This window comes from Sturnus vulgaris, chromosome 3 (genome assembly GCF_052056855.1).
Source record: "Sturnus vulgaris isolate bStuVul1 chromosome 3, bStuVul1.hap1, whole genome shotgun sequence".
Classification (NCBI taxonomy): Eukaryota; Metazoa; Chordata; class Aves; order Passeriformes; family Sturnidae; genus Sturnus; species Sturnus vulgaris.
The window spans coordinates 18,562,110-18,582,185 of NC_142245.1; the positions used below are offsets into that span (position 1 = coordinate 18,562,110).

The 20,076-nt window shown below is 40.8% G+C and overlaps 1 protein-coding gene across 2 annotated transcripts in view; it reads right to left on the bottom strand.

Annotated features, from left to right (window-relative positions):
• CNIH3 (cornichon family AMPA receptor auxiliary protein 3) overlaps positions 1 to 20,076 on the bottom strand; it is a 44,852-nt gene that overhangs the window by 17,665 nt on the left and 7,111 nt on the right. For both annotated transcript variants that reach the window (XM_014877392.2, XM_088161130.1), the window contains exons 2-3: positions 6,182 to 6,250; positions 3,230 to 3,277 (exon numbers count right to left, since the gene is read on the bottom strand). In XM_014877392.2, the coding sequence (XP_014732878.1) occupies positions 3,230 to 3,277; positions 6,182 to 6,250 (117 nt within the window). The remainder of the gene's footprint in view (positions 1 to 3,229; positions 3,278 to 6,181; positions 6,251 to 20,076) is intronic.

Below are 20,076 nucleotides of genomic sequence, written 5' to 3' on the forward strand. Positions count from 1 at the left end.
TTGTTTGTATTTTTCAAGACAGTTCAAGTTCATCTGGAACATCTTTGAGATTAATGTCACCTTGCCTGTGGTTAGAATTCTTGCTGAATTTACTCTCTTCCCATTATCCCCTCAGGAGTTGTCAAAAAAAAAATTAAAAAGCCAAAAAACCCCAAACAAAATCAAGAAAAAGGATTGAGCTCTGGTACAGTGTTTTCTTATATTTGCAGTTTTAGGAATTTTAGGCATAACTTAACTAAAATGCTGCACTACATTAGAAAAATGAATAAAAGCCTATCTTTTATCTACCTCAACTCCCTCGCAGTTAAGTTCCAATTCTGATGTTCAGAAATCACTCTTACTTTAGCTTAATGGGCTTTATAAACAAATGTTTGCTGATAATTGGAGAAGGGCTACTTAAATTGTTGATCAGTGTCTGGCATGAGCAAACTGAAATCTAAAATGTGTTCACTGAACAAGAAGTTCAATCAGCTCTCCTCCTTAGTAAGGATTTATTGAATTAATTCAAAAATTATGATGAATAATCTAATCAAAATTTAATTTAAATTTCCTCCAAGGTAAAGTAATAATATTACAGTGCTTGATTAATGAAACTGACTGTATTTTAATCTAGGAAATTCCTAATTGTCCTTAGTGTTAACGTAAGTATCAATTAGGTATCAATAAATAAGGAATCAATGGGTTAGATAGATTTCTTGAAATACAGCTGCAAATACAATTAAATAGTATTGCTGCCATCGGTAACTGAATATATTTTAACAACCCCACCAAAATATTTGACTGTAAAAATCCTGGTGGACCTCACAGGCACATCTTGCCTATTGCACCCCTCAGCAGGGCTGATAAGCACAAGAAGCCTGAGCTGCTCTGTACTGCCCTGCTCCCACCCACCACTAGTTTGTGTCCTCTGGGCAGCACTGCAGTGAGCCAGGGAATCACATCCTCAGGGAAACAAAGGCAATTTACAGCACAAGAGCCTCCACAGCATTTGCTCACACTGGTGTGTCTTGTGTGAATCACCTGGCACTTGTATGGCAACCAATGTCTGCACCATGGGATGTGCCACGGACACAAATCCATCCTGGAAAGCCTCACAGCACCCAGTCAAATGAGGCACCTGAGAGGACCCCACATGGTGCTGGGTTCAAAAAAGAAGCCTTCTTCTCGTTTACTTCAGGGCAGGAGAGGTCTGATTGTGGCTATAAAATGTTCATAGCTTCTTTATGCCAAATCGATCATTCTCCAGTAATCAGAAAATTTGAGCTTATCTAATCCTACAGCACCATAGAAACAAGGACCCATGTGTTCCTGCATGCCAGCATCATATATATCAGTTTCACACAAACCCTGCTTGCTTTAATGATATAGAAACATTTTCCCCAAACCAAACATCAGAAAATTCTGCCTGGCTGCAGAACAGTTGACTCCTCCATTCTGGTTTGGAAATAAGTTAGATAAGTGATATAATATCTGGTGAAATGTCACACACCTGGTCACAGTTTCTCAATAAACTTCTCAGAGTATTTTGGAGATAAACCCAAAAACACATCCTTAAAAAAGTCTTTGCTCACTGGGATCAGATTTCTATGACATATTTAACAATTTAACAATTCCCAAGAACTCCTTCTAAAACTGGCGTATAATGAAATTGAACATACTTTTATAGCCCACCTATAACCTCTTTAAAATAATAAAATTAAATCAGCTCTTAAGCATTAAGTTCTAATGTCATAAATAGCAAGATACCTCTATTTTCAAAGCCCTATAAAAGAACTTCCTCACTTCAAAACAGGTATGATGCTGTTTCAGAGAAATAGAAACAGACCCTAAAGCCACACAATATTGAAGGATATATTTAGTACTTGCTGGAAGAATCCTAACAGCTATTTTCCTGTATCAATATAGCTGGCACTCAATTCTTTACTGTTTTTCCTCAATTTTCCTCTAAACTACATAAAACACAGCTATTTTTAGTGGTTGTCAGATTTGAAGGCTACAAATCTCTGTAGTTATTGCACCCTCCTCTTCTTGCATATAATCTCTCAATTAAAACAAATGTGTCCCCAAAGAACTTCGAAGAAGAGGCTGAATTAACAAACCATTTAAGTGAACCAGAAGCAAGCCAATCCCTGATGAATACAGAGTCTGCAATTAGCCAAAATGCTCCATTTTGCCATTCACAACAAGGCCGAGGTGCAATAAAAATTAAACATTGATGCAGGCAAGGCATTCCCATGGGGCTCACACATATTATACCATTACCACTCAAGAGCTGCTTTATGTCCAAGAAACTGGGGCACAGCTTGAGACTGGCTGGCTGCCTATTTGATAAACTGGGAAGCTATTGGTGAAAAGTATTTTCCCTTATTTTCATGTTTTCAGGTTCTGACTGAGCAGAGGATGGCAGCCCATAGGTTCTGCATGGAGTCACAGTCCAAAATCATAATCCCCAGCACTGGCTTTCCCAAAACCTCTGAGGATGGTGCCACCAATTTCTTAAAATCCTATCTGAATTTAGGTCTTAGCTTGATTAGGGTGTGTGCAGCAGTCCACACTGCAGTGATGACCTTTTGAAGGAAAAATGCAGGATTTAGGTGGCTTCGTTACCACTCTGCAGAACACAATGTACTTCAATGAGACACAGTCAGGAAAAACAAAGATTGCTTATGAAAATCCTATTTGAAGCCACAAATAAGTAACCCACAATCTATCAGCTCCTTCGAATTTCTCAGAAGCTGAGGCACTCAGCATCTCACCTCTGCCAAGCTAAAATACATGCTGTTATCAACTTTTCTATTGAATTAACCATAAACCTTGAACATTAGCTATGTAACTAATAAAAATGTTCAGCATGTCAAATAGTAAGCCACTATTCAGAAAAAAGGGTATTTTAAAAGCCTGTACTACAACAATAACAGCAGTTTTACAGGACTATAAAAGAACCTCCAGCTGAACTGTAAAAGGACTCACCAGCTTGGAAAAGCTTGTTCCACAATAAATGGGCTGATGTTCTGAAGTTCAGTTTTTATCCAGACATCCTCTATTATGTCAACCTTTTATAATTTGTCTTACTCTGTCCTTACAAGGTCATCCTGACTTTCACTTCTCAGTAGAATCCAGCTTTCCATCAATAAAATATATGAGGATCACACAGAAAATAAAAGCACATTGCCACTGGATGGCTTTAATTCCCATAAACTTCACAAATCCTTGGCTGGTTCACGCTCACCTTTCGCAGGAGGAAGCAAATCCGCTCAATATTCCTCAGCCTCTCCCTCTGTCAAGAGAAAGTGGGAGAAAGGCAGGAGATTAGCTGGTGTTACAAATGAAGACAATATATTGCAATTTCAAGGGGTCAATGTTTTAATTAATGGCTGCAGTGAAGCAGCCCATGTCATTAATCTGAATCGACAGCATTCACTTCTTACCTACTGCTTGCAAACCCAATGATTTTCCCATTTCTTATTTCCCTATCAGTTATTTTTCATTTGTTTACTGGGCATAACAATATCAGCTGGGGATTCAAGTCTATGTTAGCCTTCAGCCAGAGGCTGCAACTATTTTTTTAGTCAGCATTTGTGGCTGTATCCAGTTGTGCCAATTTACAGCACAGAGACTTGGTCTTGCATTTTCAGGCACCCAAGCTCTGGCTTCAGGATAGACCTGAATGGGAAAAACAACAATGAAGTTTGCATGGCAGCTCCTCCTCTATCACTAAGATGGTGCCTGAACATGTGATACTAGAATTTAGCATATTAGTGAAAAATATCTGAGATGGCCTAGAAATGCCACTTTAAACAACAGATGCATTCATAAATACTGAAAATCGCTGTAATTAAGCATTGTGACTCAAACACGTTCTAAACTCAACTCAGAGAAAGAAGTCAAATCAAAGCCAGGCTTTCTTTTCAATGGCTCATAATGAGAAGCTCACCAGCAAAACCAAATTTCACTGCATAACCCCATGACTGGAGTTACTGTGAAAGATTCTACTGTTAATTACACTGCAGAAGGCAGAGAGTGTTTGCTGTCCTCAGATACGGCAAAAGTATTCCAAACAATGAACTTTTTTAAACAGGTAATGTATTATAACAATGTAAGAAGCAAACTTTCCCTAAGCTTTTTGCTTTTCAAATGTTTTAAAACTCAAGCTTGTGGCAAATTTAATTCTAGTCTCCAAATGTCTTTTTTGCTTTCCTGTCCCCAGGTTTAAACCATTTTAAAAAAAAGTATCAGCTTGGAAAGACAATGAGGCAGTAGCAGCTTGATAGGCACCAGAAAAATACTGTGCCTCTTTTTGGAGTGTCTAAGCTAAAAGAGAGTCAGAAATTTCAGACTCACAGTTGTGAACATGAGCATGGATGTGTGTGGATGTGTGTGTGTGGCCTGAGAAGCTGCAGAAAGCTCCTTTGCTTTTCAAAGTGGAGAGGGAAAGACAGATGCCAACTGCAGCTGGCCTTGGACAAGCAAGAAGTCTGTCTCTGAACTGAAGGTAATAGAGAGCAAACCAGGAAATTGGAATTAAATTCTCAGTACTGACATTGCTTTGCCTCTGATTTGTCTTTCACTCAGCCTTCTCTTGTCAAAAAGGCTCTACCCTGTGTCATGAAAACATTGTGGAGGACACACAGGTAAACTTCAGACACTCCTACAGTGCAATAGAGAAAACTACCCCACCAAATAAATGGAATATGGGCACAAGCAATGGAGCAGAGGGAAAAAAGAAAATACACTTGACCAAAGAGATAAGAAATCCCTTCCAAAAATCTTCCTTTTATGACACTATAAAAGGCATTGACCTGTATACTGTGCAGAAAAAAGCAATCTGAGATTATTGCTTGAATTATCACAGAAGGTTTCGTGGAAGTCAAGTATGTGAACCAACCCCAGAATACTCTGCTGTGCTTTACTTTACGATTCACTTTTTGATTCCTCGACTAATACGACTGAAAAAGGGAGTTGTTAACTTTTTTTTATCTTGGAGTCCAATTCCATCACCATTTTAAAATAAAATGAGATAATCTCCATAGAGCATCTCAAATTTTAGGAAGTGAACAATTTACTGGAATTTGGTACCTATAAATTCAGTGTGCAGTTCTCGGATAGGAAGTAAAAACAGATAAAGTGGATTGGAAATCAGATTACTTCCAGTAAATTCAAAACCAGATTACTTCCACTGATGTCCTCTATAGGATTTTTTAATATAATTTCTTTTCTTCTCATTCTTTTCTTATGTGCTAGTGAACAGTAAAAAAAAAAAATTTATTCTAGGATTATAAAGTTTATGCTTAAAATCATCAGTGGTCTAAGCAGTACAAGTCCTCAGCCGAGTTATGAAACAAGGTAAAGTACTAGCCACTGAATCTGGTTATCAGTTGTGGGCAATTAAAAAACTTGATACTCTGCAGAGATCAAATTCAGCACCTGTCATAATCGTTTCATTGCCAGTGAGGAGATGGGGAGCCAAGTTCTGCTCTCAGTTCTGGTGGTACAAACTGGCACGTGTAGCTTTAGTCAGCTAAATCACCCTAGATTACAGCTTTAATTAGCAGAGGAATTTGGATAGGCTTAAATCTAGACGGCCTTTCTGGTTCATTAGTTAAAACCGAGTTTACAGTCCCAGGTATTTAATGCTCACCTATAGCAGATGCAGCAGAAAATGATATTTACTCCTAAAGCATCAGAGAATCCAGACCCTGACATGGGACAGAGAGGTCAAGCCATGCACCTCTTAACAAAATCTTTCAAGTTTTTGGCTCATTGATACAGATAGTATGGGAGAAGGTGGTCATCCCATGCTTGAGAGCACAGAGAAAGCAAAGTATTTCAAAAAGGAAAACTTGTGCCACAGAATGAAAAAGTAAAAAAGAAAGCATTAGCATCACATGACATCCTTCGCTTTTTGAATTTCCAAATTACTTTCCTGCCTCCTCTAGCAAAGAGGAAAGCCATTAACATAAAAATCACCATCTGGCTTCCTAAGAATGGCCCAATAAATCAGTTTTCCAAACTGCAGCTGGCTTCACAAGAGAGTCCCTGCTCATTGCCACGCTGATTCCTCACTGACTGCTCACTGATTCCTCATGGATTGCTCACGGATTCCTCACTGACTGCTCAAGGATGCTCACGCTGATTCCAGCCCGGCGCTCCCGTCCCAGCCCCAGCCCCTGGCTGTACTCACTGCGTGTGCCGGGTTGCACTGGTCGATGGGGCTCTTGAAGTCTGTCCGGAGCTCATCGAAGGCAATTATCTGAAAAACAGTTTTTTTTCAAGCCCTGTCATGAATGCTCCTTCCAACACTTATTTTCCTTAAGAGACTGTTTTGGTTTAGTTGGAATTTTTTTGTTACAGTTGTTACAGTTTAGGTTTGCCAATTTTAATATACTTATTTTTTGTTGTGAGATAGAATTAGGAACAAAAGCTTAAAACTTATAAGGGTATAAAAAAACTTTATTAACAACATAAAGAAAATAATAAATTCAGAATAAGGTTTTCAGACTATTTCCTTCTTCCCCCTCCCACACTTTTTTAACAATAACATACAGAGACACTTTAGTCAATTTCTAACTTAAATAATTTTTTTCAGTTTACTTCAGGAGAGGAATTTCTTCTCGTCAGGCCATAGGGACTTTTTCACAAGAAGAAAAACAGTTTTCTCGTGGCTTTATTTTTACAAACTTTTCTTATCTTCACAGCTTTTCTAAAGCTGTGCTTATGGGTGATGTTAAACTCTCGGGGTATTTACTTTTAAGAATGAACTGTTTAAAAGTTTTTTTATTTCTCCTTCTTTCTGTTCATGCTTCCTCCCCAAGAACAGAGATTCCCTTCTTCCCTCGGGGTAAAGGATTCTCAACACAGGTGCTTTTGGTCAACGATTTATCAAATTGAACACTACAACACCCCCCCCCCCCCCCATGTCTTTTTTTACGGTTTATAGGAATTTTTAATGTAGTACAGTCTATTCTTAATAGCTTATAAAAATTCTTACAGATAAAAATTTCCTCCCCCCATGTGCCTTCAATGCCTAACCAGCACAGGGACTGATGAGGTGCATTGCCTTCCTTCCTCGCTTTCCGGGGAAAATATGGGAAAATAGCTTCCCTGACAAAGTCCCTTTAGAACTAAGTAGTTAAAACAAAACATGGGATACTCCTACGTATGACACCTAGAACTCATTAATCTGTCACTCTGCAAAATCACATCTAGAGCCTTTGCAGTGTTGCTACTTTCCATATTTCTTCCCTCATATCGGCAAGATTTCTTTTCTCAGATTTCCACATGACACAGAACTACTTCACAAACGAATACATTTCCAAATTTTACAGAAAAATTCATTAGCTGCCTAAAACACAGAGATGCATCTGACATAAACAGTCCATTTTTCTTAGTTGCTAAACCTACCTCAGTTACTAATTCTGAATTCGTATCAGCTTCACCATTAAGCTGCTATTCATTAATAAGCACATTCCTCAAAAGGTAAAGCACTATAGAGCAAATGTGCCCTTCCTAAATTCCAGCAGCTTTTAGAACTGTAGACCTCATAAATGGAGAGATGTCTCTTGTTCAGGTCCTTCAGTTTCCTCCTTTAACAGATGGATTGAGACACCCTGGTAATTTCTGGTGCTTTTAAAGTACAGCAGATAAATTGTCTATAAAAATAATAGTGTTTGATAGCATTTTCTTGGAAGATCTTGTGTTAGATCTAGTGAAGAGCTAGCGTTTTCTTGGAAAGAAAACAGCTGTAAGAATCCTCAGCACACTTCATTCAAAGATCTCAAAGCACTTTCTTAACTTGGTGTTTGCATTCTAGTAATACCTTTGCTGCTGCTTTTGTCTTGCTTCACCCAAGGAAGGGAAGCTCACTGACAGGCACCACATAAACGGATGTTAAAACAATGATTCCTTTTTAGACACTTTACGAACCAACGTGTCTGTTCTTAGTAAAAGGTGATGGGAGTACAAGGCAGGAGTCTGGTAATTAGCAAGTGAGTGCAACAGCCATTCCTTGCTGTCTAACAGCGTGCCTGCAGCCGGGCTGCTCAGGAAAGAACCAGCTGGGTGTTGGTCAGCACAGACCTGCTGCATAGCCAAAACACATCCATCTAACAGAGGTGGAAGGCAGGAGCAGGAAACCTGAAAATGACCTGTTCCTGAATCATCATAATCTGGTGAGAGGCTCGAGAATAAAACCCAGAGCAACAATCCATGCGTTTCAGCACCACTCCTCATCCTGCTCTAATGCTGCATTCATGCCACCAAAGCACATTTGAAAATCAAAAGTGTGGCATTTTACAAGAGCACTCCACAGAATTCAATTTATTCAACTATGACAAGTTAAAGTGGCAGAATAAACCACAAAGGGAACTATAAAATGTGATTACAAGTGAAGCATTTCTCCCTATGGATGCAGTATCTCTCCAAGTTAGGAATTAGATCTGCAATGGTAAAAGAGCAACTAACAGAAGCTGGGAGGGGCTTGCAGCACATTTGTGAAGAATAAGGCTCATGACACATCTGTATTTAATATTTCTTGGACAGGTCTTCATATCCTCCAGCTGTACTGCTAACAGGGTTACATGTGAGACACACATAGATTTCAGTATCTCTTTGCAACTGGATAATGAGCATCAGCACTAAACAGAAAGGGGGAAGGATGGAAAAGAGGTTAGCTTCAAATACACTGCACATTTATGTTTACTTGTATTTTTCTTTCTTTTTCCTCCCTTTTTTCTTCTTTTTCCACAACATTCCCAGCTCTGTAGCTAAACCTCTACTCTTTACGTGCTGGCACATAATTTATATTATGCTTGCATTATATGTAAGTGCATTGAAACACATCTGACAGGTATTTAAGCACATGATTTTCACAGAACCAGTAAGTGTAAATGCAACTGTCTCACAGACAAACCTTTTGAGATGCTTGCAAGTTATGGCAATGTTAAGAGACATTCCTGCTGCACCTGAAAGAGACTGAGGTCTGGTTTCAAGCACACATGACTGGAGGGAAGTTTCTTCAATAAAAGTTTCAGTGTCTCTCTGGAAGGAGGCTGACAAAAATTAATCCTCCTCAATTTATTTCAAAAAAAGTCCCATAATAGTTTGTATTTTGTTAAATCTTCAGAAATAGAAGTCTAGTGATGACATGAAAATATCTATTTTAATTTATGAAAAAGCATATTTCTATTTCCAATTTCTCAGTTACAGTGAAAAAATGTAAAGCATAGGCAGGCTCAGAATTAGAGGAATATAAAGAAACTCCCAAAGCATTTTAGGGGCATGGTTTTCTTCTGTTTTGTTGCTGGGAGTGGGGTGTGTTGACAGGATTTTTTTGGTTGTTTTTAAATCTTACAATGTTGTTTGTGCTAAATCTAAAGCCACAACTGAGTAAAACTGTAGCTTCTTAAGATTAGCAGTTGCTCACAACACACTGAGTAACTGTGCAACAGATGATATTATATTACTGAAAATACAGCTGGGCTGTGCTGCAGCAGTGTTTACATCATTAATTAGGAAACATTTTCCTCTTTCAATTATAACTCGCCTTCTGTAGCAGTTTAATGCCCTGGGGCATCGAGTGGCTGGAGCTGCCATTTTTCCATCCAGCCCCCAAATAACCAAGTGCTTGTCTCCATCAAGTATTTCCACAAAGCTCTCAGGGGAGCTGCAGTGCCCTGACCACAGCCAGAGGAGCAAGCTCCTGCCTGCTCCCTTTTCAGCTCCTTCCTGCTCCCTTTTCAGCTCCTGCCTGCTCCCTTTTCAGCTGGATGCATTCAGCTGCCTGATTCCCACACCTCTGCTGGGCAGAGCTGCTGAGTGCCCTGGGACAGCACCTGGACATGCTCGAGGGCTGCTTCACAGAAACTGCCACACTGACAGCACCTGGAGCTGAGCAGCTCATCTCACCTTGTAAAGAGATCCCAGTCAGGGCACTTCATAAGAAATTATATCCTTTCCCCTTTGTAAATGAATGTATTTTGTAAAGCATTCCTCATCTTTTAGCTATCCAGTCTAATCTGATGGGGGTGGCAATCAAGACTACAAATCATGCACAGGCATGGACTTCAGCAGCCCAGTCTCTCCAAAGGCCACACAACAAACACACTGCTCAAAGAAAAATGACCAGCCCCTGGTCATAAAGCTGAACAGAATTTGGAAACATGTGCTAGGGACTGGCCAAAAAGGAGAAATTTATTTCTGTTAATAAATATTGACATTGTACACAGCTTCATAGACAGAGAATAAGGACCATCTGACATTTATTTAGGAAGATGAGGGAAAAAAAAAAAAAATACCAAGGTAATTGTTGACTTGCAAAGCCTTATGAGAAAAAGTGCATCATATTAAGCAATATTTTTTATAACTACTGCAGAAACAGGCCAGGGATGGAATGGACAATGGATAATGCACTACCTTCTGTCCTGGGGAATTTTCCCTGTGAATCCACACTGCAAATCACTGCAGGAACTTTGTTCTGCCTCTGCCCTAGCCATGCTTTTTCCTGGTGAGAGAAGTGTACTTGTGTGTATTTTCCACCTAATAAAACTAAAGTTGTAAAAAAATATTGCTTGCTGTCTCTGGTGATTCACACCATCTGCAAATCTCAAAACTCCCAGTACAGGTCAGCAAGGAGTTTGCCCCAATTTATACACATAATGCATCAATGAGATCATGATGACAATACATGTTTCAATTGCAAGTATATTTATAATTTTTTTTTAATTACCTACACTCTCTCTGTTTACCAGAGAGACCATAACAGCTTTGAATTAGGAAATATTCACGTAAGATTGAACATGAATTTTGCTTTCTTTCTATGCTTATGTACCCACCAAAATGAAAATTTCACTTGATGCTAGAAATTAGCTATGACATCTCATTTTTAGGGAAGATACTTTTTTTTTTAATCACTGAGCTCTTACAGAAACATATTTTAATTGAGAATGTGGTGGTTTAAGGTGGCAGTGAAGTTGGTGTAGGTGTGAATGCAGTGACAGCAAAGAAGTTGGATATTATTGCCTACTGGCATCTCAGGAAAGTTAAGATAAAACAGAACTTGATGACAACCACACCAACCCCAGAACAGAACAGAAACACCTAACATATGCTTCCTTGCCACCACCCTGTCAATGCACCACCATCCCATATTGGAGGAACAGTCTTTAATGGTTCATTTAGGCAATTTGTCTCCCCCTCCCCTCTCCCAGGGGAGTCACAGGCTGGGCTGTGACTGCAAGCAAGCACATGGACAGAAGGGAGGAGCAGGCTGTGCTCCTAAAGGCCATGCCTGCCCAGCAACTGAGGCACAGACATATTAACTGTGTCAGGAAAATGTGTTTGAACCACGAGCTGATCCATTTGGATGCAAACTGGCTGAGGTACTTTGTTGGGTTTTGTTGGGAAGAGGCAGCAACTGAAAAAATGTCAGTCAGGTAAGAGTCAGTCAGGTAGGAATGAAAAAGGACCTGGAAGGGAAGAGGAGTCACTGCCTTGACATGAGGGAGTGAGGAGCCCATAAAAGCTACAGAGAACAGGGACAACAACAAAATGACAGATTGAGAGAACGGGTGTTTTTGCTACCCAATTCTTATCATGATATGAAATGAACCTGAACAAGAAATTTACTTAGGAGGTGTTCTTCATCTCTCTTTGTTCTCTGGTTGAATTGATCTGCTTAATGCTACTAAGCACAAAAGATAATTCAAAATTGTATGAATGGAGGGGTGACCTGCCTCAAATTCCAGCGAATTTTATGCTCTTAATCATTTGTATTTCCTGTCTATATCCATTTGTGAAGCATCCTCTATTAAAAAAGGAAGGAAGTCTCAAGTCTTGGTTTTCATGACACCTCTGCATGCAACACCGTAGCTTCCCAGACAGTGGATCTGAAATGCTGGTGATAAGAACCTTAGCAATAGAGCCAAATCAAAGGCAAAGAAAAAAGTGAGGTGGAAAGTATTCCTTTCTTCTCTTTTCTCTTCCCAAAGTACTTAATCTTCTGAGAATTACAGTTATTAATTCACCACATATTAATAAAAGTAAACAACAATAATAACAATGCTTTTCAGTTAAAAATCTGCCTCCAAGGCAATGAAGGTCTTAACAAAGGAAAATATATTGTCCATTTTTTATACAAGGGAAAAAATGAAGTTCAAAGAAATTAAATGATTTACAGAATCAGTGGCAGAAGAACCAAAGCCTCTGGATTGTTGCACCCTATAAAGTTTAGGAGAAACAGAGAATACTGTCAGTACACTAATAAAGTGAGAAATGAAACCATGCACTTGTGTCTAGATTATTTTGCTGTTGTTCATCTCTAGAGCAGAACACTGCTTTAAGCAGAGCCTTTTTGGATTAAGGTTGCAAATGGTTTTAAGTCACTCAAGGTAGAAAATTGTTCTATTTGTCAGATTTCACACTAACAATTGCATGGCATTTCCTTGCTCTACTTAGCTTGAACTCCACATGCTGCCACCATCAAAGAGAAATCCAAAATGTGGCTCCATCCAGGGCTGTACAAACACCTAAGCACCCAGTCTATATCTCTTTACTGAAGTTCTTTTTTCTGTAAAAGAATGCTACGTTTAGGACAACATGATTTAAATTTTTTAGGCTCTAACTGGAAGCTTAAGCTAACTTAAATCATGGAAACCTTAGTAATTTATCAAGTTTTTAAGTCAGATCCTAAAGCCTTTCCAATAGAAAGTCCAATACGCAAATTTAAAAATGCGTCATTCTAAAAACATGACTCAAAATTATTTTTCCTATCTACCTATGGAAATATGGAGGTGTAATTGTACTGCTCTGAGTAAATGCTGACAAAAATCCATAGAGGAAGGCTCTTCTGCTGAGAGCATGTGTGCACAAACATGCCAGCCTGCACTGCTATATTTACACCTCTGCATTTATTCCCCTGCATAGATAAAAACGATACGAGTGAAAATGTAACAAAATTTAAAAACACGCCAGCCCTATACAGATAGACAAAAGCAATATCACTGCATCAGCTACACAAAATCAGATTTCCAAGCCTGCAGAGAGGTGCAGGGGAAACCACTAAGAATTCAGTCCACACCCATTAGTACAAGCATTAAAAACTCCATCCACACGATGAAAAACACAGAAATTTATCTTCAGGAATACAATCACACTGTGCAGAGCTTTGAGTGCCTTGACTGGAAAGTTACTATGTCCATGGTACCTGTCATTATTGCAGCACTGCAGATCACGGTTTGGAAAAGCAACCTGATTCCTGAATGTAAAGAATTCATGTTATTAATTTTGACAAAACCACTCAAAAACCCTCAGCAACTGCAAAATTCTGCTGTGCACACGTTTTCAGAAGGATGATATGACAAGCATCTACTGACAGATTTCTACAACTGCTATGAAATGGGCTTTTAAAAATAATTTCATCTAACTGCAAGGTGAAACAGTTTTTACTGGCTAACAACAGGATTCTGGTCACAGATTTCACTTGCTCTCCAGAGATACTGAAATATCTTCCCTAGTCATCCAGAAACTGAGATGTCAACCCCCTCCTGCAGCAGAGAGACAAATGTCCCACTGATTCACCACAGACAGAGATGACCTGTGCTTTTATCACAACTTTATACCCACTCACTGTCTTCCAGTCTACACCAGCTGAAATCCAGCCAGACAAAAATCAGCTGTGCACATATAAAGTGCATTTTGTTAAGAAAAGGAAGACAAGCAGCAAGCTGTGCAGGAGGGATGATGCTAATATAGCTGTACAGAGCCTGTTTCTAAATAGGTTAATAGTTTTGCTCCCTGCAGCTAGAACACATTTCCAAACAGACCACAAGTGGAGGAGGAATTTTTAAGGTAAGTCCAGACTCCCACCCTTCTTTCCCTCCCAAAGGATTTCATCATTTTGTTGTCACGATTCTTCTTCTTTTTTTTTTTTTTTAACCTTACTTTACTGCATTCACTACAGGGATCCAGTTCAGAAACCAGCAGTGTTCTGTGAATCAAACACACCCCACAACTCACCCCTCAGTGGGACACAAACACTTGCTACCAACACGAAGGAAAAAAACCCACATTTTCAATTAGCACCTCAACTGGTGAATACACCACATGGTTCTGAACAGAATGGGAACGTTTTTCTACGTAGAGATGCAATACTTCAGTTTAATTACAGTCAGTGTGGTAGAAACAATTTCTTCTACCTCAGTTGACTGCAGACTCCATGGGTCAGTGGTGAAGTTATTGCCAGGGTCTGAACCAAAGGCAGCAGGATGGTTGGCATTCCCAAGCCTTGTATGTGTGCTCTTCTTTCCATTAAAATCTTACAGAGGATTTGACTGTTTCCCACCAGCCCCAAAGGCACAAAATCTATGCATCCTTGTAGGCTGGGGGAAATAAGGGTGGAATGTCTGCAGCAATAGGGAACAGAGTAGAAATCTCCCACACTCCTTGTACTTTTGACACAAGTACGCCGCCAATATTCTCTGCCTGCATATGGTCTCCTCCTCCTACATGCAATGGGGTATTTAATGTGGATTCCTTATAAAACAAACAGGTTTTTCGATTTAGACAACAAGACCAAAACCTTTTAAACATTTCAACATCTAACCACTTCTGATCTCCTCAGTTCAGCACCAAAACCACAAGATCAGTAATTCACAGAAGAGCAGTGACATCAAACTGAGACATCATTACTGGGAATGCTGTCACTTCTTAGTTAGGTATTAACTTGATTTGATGGCCAGGACTGGAAAAGCAAACACTCTGCTACAACGTGAGGATTCCCAGCCACAGCCACACATTCAGCAAACTAAGAAAAGGGATCACAGAATCACAGAATGGGTCAGATTGGAAGGGACCACAGTGTGTCCAACCTCCCTGCTCAAGCAGGATCACCCCAGAGCACACGGCTCAGGATTGTGTCCACGCGGTTCTGGAATATCTCTAGTGAGGGACACTCCACACCTCCCTTGGGCATTCTGTTCCAGTGCTCAGTCACTGCACAGGAAACAAGTCCTTCCTCATATTCAGGTGGAATTTCCTGTGCATCAGTTTCTGCCCATTGCCACTTCTCCTATTGACTGGCACCACTGAGAAGAGCCTGGATCCTTCCTCTTGGCACCCTCCCTTCAGACACTGACTGACATTGATGAGGTCCCCTCTGTCATCCCTTCTTGAGGCTGAACAAGCCCAGCTCTCTCAGCCTTTCCTCATGAGGGAGATCCTCCAGTCCCTCGACCAAAGCAAAGGTCATTGTAACAAAGTCATACAGATTCTTGCACGAGCTTTTTCTTCTGTCCTGGAAAGGATGTAAACAAGGACCACATCTGCAGATAAACTGAACAAGCATGTGGATAAAGTTAGGCCAAGACTTCACCCCTAGTCTTGATCTCTTTAATGGGCCAAGAGTTTGGATCCAAGCTGTACAGCTGAGGCGTCAAACTCAGATCTGTGGCTCTGATTCAGAGAATATCTAGTGCAAATGAATTGGTTTGCAGATCCCCCAGCCAAGCAGGGGGAGATGAAAGCAGTATTATTTTCTATCCATGCCCAGGAGAGGCTGGGAACTCTGCTTTCAGCACAAGAGCACTGCTTTGCCCTTTTCTTCCCTTTATACTAAATTCCGTATCAACTAAGAAAACACAGTAAGAAATTAAACAACTCTGATGTCTTTCTCACTGCCTCTGTATCACAGATACATCACTACAGATTTAGATATCTGCTACTTGCATAGGCCAAATTCTTCACTATCCAGTTTTTTCCACATCAGCCTGGGGACAGGCTAGACATGAGCTGGTGAAACATTTGTACAAGAGGCTGGCCAGGAGCAGAAGGTAGGAGGAAAGGTGGTCTGGTTCCAGTGGACCAATAGCTGGTTTATTCTGTCTGGAAGCAAGATAACTGCCTACCTATAGATGTGAGAGGATTTATTTTTCTGCCCTTGTTTTTCATCAAAATTACAAATAATTTTAGTTTTTCTCACCTTAAATTCAGTGTGCTCCAATGCAATGTTTCTACTTGTCTTTTTATTCTCATCAGAATTACAGTATATGCAAGGAGAAACACACAGATGCATTACAGGCACAAAGCTCCATGTTCATAAATTATTCTCAAAATGAACTGAAGCACTTTTTCTATTACTTAACAGCCCAAAGCTGGTAATCCAAAGCTAGGAATAAACAGGCTGTTTCTGCAGAATAAATTCAGAGAAAGGGTAGTAAACAGATGGGAGAATGTACCAAAATAGGTACAACTAGAAAAAATATTTGCCCCAAAGAAGACGGTAAGAGAATGAGATCAAAAGAAAATATTCTTTTTGGTATCAGTAGATAAAAGTCATGGGTGGAAGACTGGCCAGCTGGCTGGTGCTGTCTCTAAGCAAGTATCCAATCTTATCACCACAACACAATTTGTTCTTTTCTTGAGCTTCCAAAGACTCCTACATATTGCTACAAGTTATTATTTTGATATTTTAAAGTTCTGTTATGCATGTTATACATGCCCGGGAGAAGCATTACCTTCCTTTCCCCCACACACTCCTTAGTTTTCCTCTCAGGTTTCTCATTGCTGCTGATACTTTTTCCCCCGCTCCCGTGTTCTCCATTTGTACCAGAAGCAATTTATGCACATTCACCAAAATCCAGAAGTCACATAAAGGAATCTGGGTTCTGTCACTAAAAAAGCTGTTCAAGCATGTCACACATTTCACCATACCCACACACAAGACTCATGACACGGGCTGTCCAAAAACATCCACCACCTGAATTAACCATACCTTCTGGATTCAGGCAGCCTCTTCTGCTCAAATAATTGCCTCCCAAATGAGAATGAGAACACAGCAATCTTCCCTCGTTAGTCCCTTGTTCATAGGCGGATTTTCTTCCTCTCATTTCCTCTTTCCTTCACATTTTTCTCCCTGAAGTCCTCCCTCCTACAGTTCCATTTTCCCCCTTTCCACGTCATTTTTATTCCCCATTACCCACTCAACAGCGGGGGTTCTACTAATGCTGTCTCAGAAGCCTGTGGCAGGCAGAAATTCTGCTGGATCTGTGTTTCCTGACTTTCAGTGGCACAGTAGGAGCCCAGCTGGACCAGCAAGAGGCAGGACAATGGAACAGGGGCTCTTCTAATGCAGGCAGCATTAGGCAGGGGTGACCACATTAAAGACCTTCCCAAGTTTTCTTTCTTTGCCAAAAAGAGGCCAGGCAGAACTTGGAGGAAATAACTCCAGGGCTAAGACACACATACACACACATGTGAAATAGCCTTCAGCCACACAGCTGTGTTTGCAGGGCTAAGGCAAGGGGAAGCAATAAAGCAGCACTGGAGCTGTGGTTGCAGAAAAGGAGAAAGGGAAAGGGACACAGCAATGTGTAGAAGTGATCAAAAATTGAGATTAAAAGAACAGCAACCCAAAAAGCATCCTCATCTGCTCAGCCATGTTCTCATAAAACTCCTTAGCTTAATTACAGGAGCATGATTAAAGATAAGGATACATTTCAGCATAGCTCCAAACAGGCCTGTCACTTGGATGATCAGCAAATCAATTTTCTAAAGGATCTGCTAATAGTGTTTATATAATACTGAGGGAAGAACGACTCTGAAGTACAGGCAATCAAATTGATTTCAGTGGTGCCTTCATTATGTTTGCTTATAAATGCCCATTCTGTGAATGTATAAAGAAGTTTCTAGTTAGATGGTGATAAAATGTGAACTATTTAGCCCAAACTCATAGCGTGATAAAATAATAATGCAACAGAAGATTGACTAAACAATTACACACTTGAAACTGTGACTCACACACAGCGTGAAGATGGTTGGCATTTAAATGCATTTAAAAAATCATTCTATTAAATGTCATTCTATTAAAAAAAATGGTGCTTGTATCAACAATGCCTGGCACTTGCACACTATCTGGTATGAGATAATTGCAAGGGCTATAAGTTACTAATTATCACCATTTCACTGTAGGTTTCCTTAATTCATTAAGCTTTGGTTTCTCCAGCAACGTGCTTAGCCTTCCGGATGTATTTCAAAAAACCCAACCTATATTTGACAGCTAGAATATGACATGACCTGCAAAAGCATAGAAATACAAAAGGACCCAAAACCAACTCAGATTTTTCATGACCTGTTACATTGGTGAGGGAGTTGCAAGCCGTGTACAATGGAAGAATTCAGTGATGGGACTACTTCTTCATCTCCCTTACATTCTGCTTCATGTGCTCACATTATCAAAACTGGAGCCACAAATTCAGCACTCCTGCAGTATCTTGCTGAGAAAACCTACTTCCATTGTAAATGTTTTGTGATTTTAATGTAACTTTCCACAATGACATTCCTAAAATAAATCCTCGCTTTATAGCAATACCTTTTCAATGGGAAGTAGAAAAAGGTAAAGACTTCTGTCCTGCTTTCACAAGGTGCACTGGTGCCTCTCTGAATTTAAACCTACCCTCTGTTTAAAGCCATTCCCTCTTGTTCTTTCACTACATGTCCTAGTAAAAAGTCCCTCTCCAGCTTTCCTGTAGGACCTGTTCCAGCACTGGAAGGTGCTACAAGGTCTCTCTGGAGCTTTCTCTTCTCCAGGCTGAACAATTCCAATTCTTTCAGCCTTCTCAGGGTGCTCCAAACCGCTGAGCATCTTTGTGGAACTACACTGGACTCACTCCAACAGCCACGTTCTTCTTATGTGGATGGCCCCTGAGCTGGACACAGAACTCCAGGTGCTCTCACACCTGGAATCCCCTCCCCTGCCCTGCTGGCCATGCCTCCTTTGATGCAGCCCAGGACATGTTTGTCTTTCGGGGCTGTGAGCACACATTGCCAGGTCATGCTGAGCTTCTCACCAACCCACACCTCTGAGTCCTTCTCCTCAGGGCTGCTCTCCATCCATTCTCCTCCCTGGCTGTGTTTGTGCTTGGGATTGCCCTGACACAGGTGCAGGATCTGGTCCTTGGCCTTGTTGACTGTCACGAGGCTCACACAGGCTCATCTCTCCAGCTGCCAAGGTCCCTCTGGATGGCATCCCTTCCCTCCCACGTGTTGACCACACCCCACAGCCTGGTGTCATTAAACCCACTGAGGGTGACCTTGGTCCCACTTTCTATTTCACCAGAAAGGTTTAACAGCACTGGTCCCAGTTCTGACCCCCGAGGAATAACACTTGTCACTGGTCTCAGCAATCCAGCTGTTGACCTCAACTCTTGAGAGTGCAACTATCCAGTCAATTCCTTATCCACTGAGTTTTCCATCTTGCTAATCTATGTCTCTCCAGTTCAGAAGCAAGGATGTCATTCAGGACAGTGTCAAATGCTTTGCACACGTCCAGGCAGATGACACCAACACTGAAATCCTGTTGTAAAAGGTCACCAAATTTCTCAGTGTGATTTGCCCTTAGTGAGGCCATGTTGGCTGTCACCAACCATTTCGTTCTTTTCCATGTGCCTTAGCACGGCATCTAGGAGGATTTGCTCCATGATCTTGCATTCAGTTTTTCCTGAGGTGGGTTCCACAGAATTCAGCATAAAACCTTTCCCAGGGGAATGCATCGTGAGGATGACATAAAAGTCAGAAGCTGCACCACAGAAATTCCAGTCATGTGTAAGAAAACAATGTTCACAGTGCAATGAGTAAAGTACTGGAACAAGTTCTCAGTCTTGCAGAATCACAGAGTGGATCAGGTTGGAAGGGACCACACTGGGTCAAGCAGAGTCAAGCCAGAGCACATGGCACAGGATTGTGTCCACATGTTTCTGGAGTATCTTCAGTGAGGGGCATTCCACAGCTTTGTACTGAAGAGCCCAGAACTGGACACAGCTCTCCAGATGTGCCTCACCAGGGCTGAGCAGAGGGGCAGGATCACCTCCCTTCACCTGCTGGCAACAGTTTTCCTAATGCATCCCTGAATACCATTGGTCTTCTTGGCCACAAGGACACACTTCTGGGACACTTGTCAAACCAGACCCCCAGGTCCTTCTCTGCAGAGCTGCTTTCCAGCAGGTCACCCCCAGCCTGTGCAGTGCCTGGGGTTACTCCTGCCCAGGTGCAGGACCCTGCCTCTGCCCTTGCTGAACTCCAGGCTGTTCT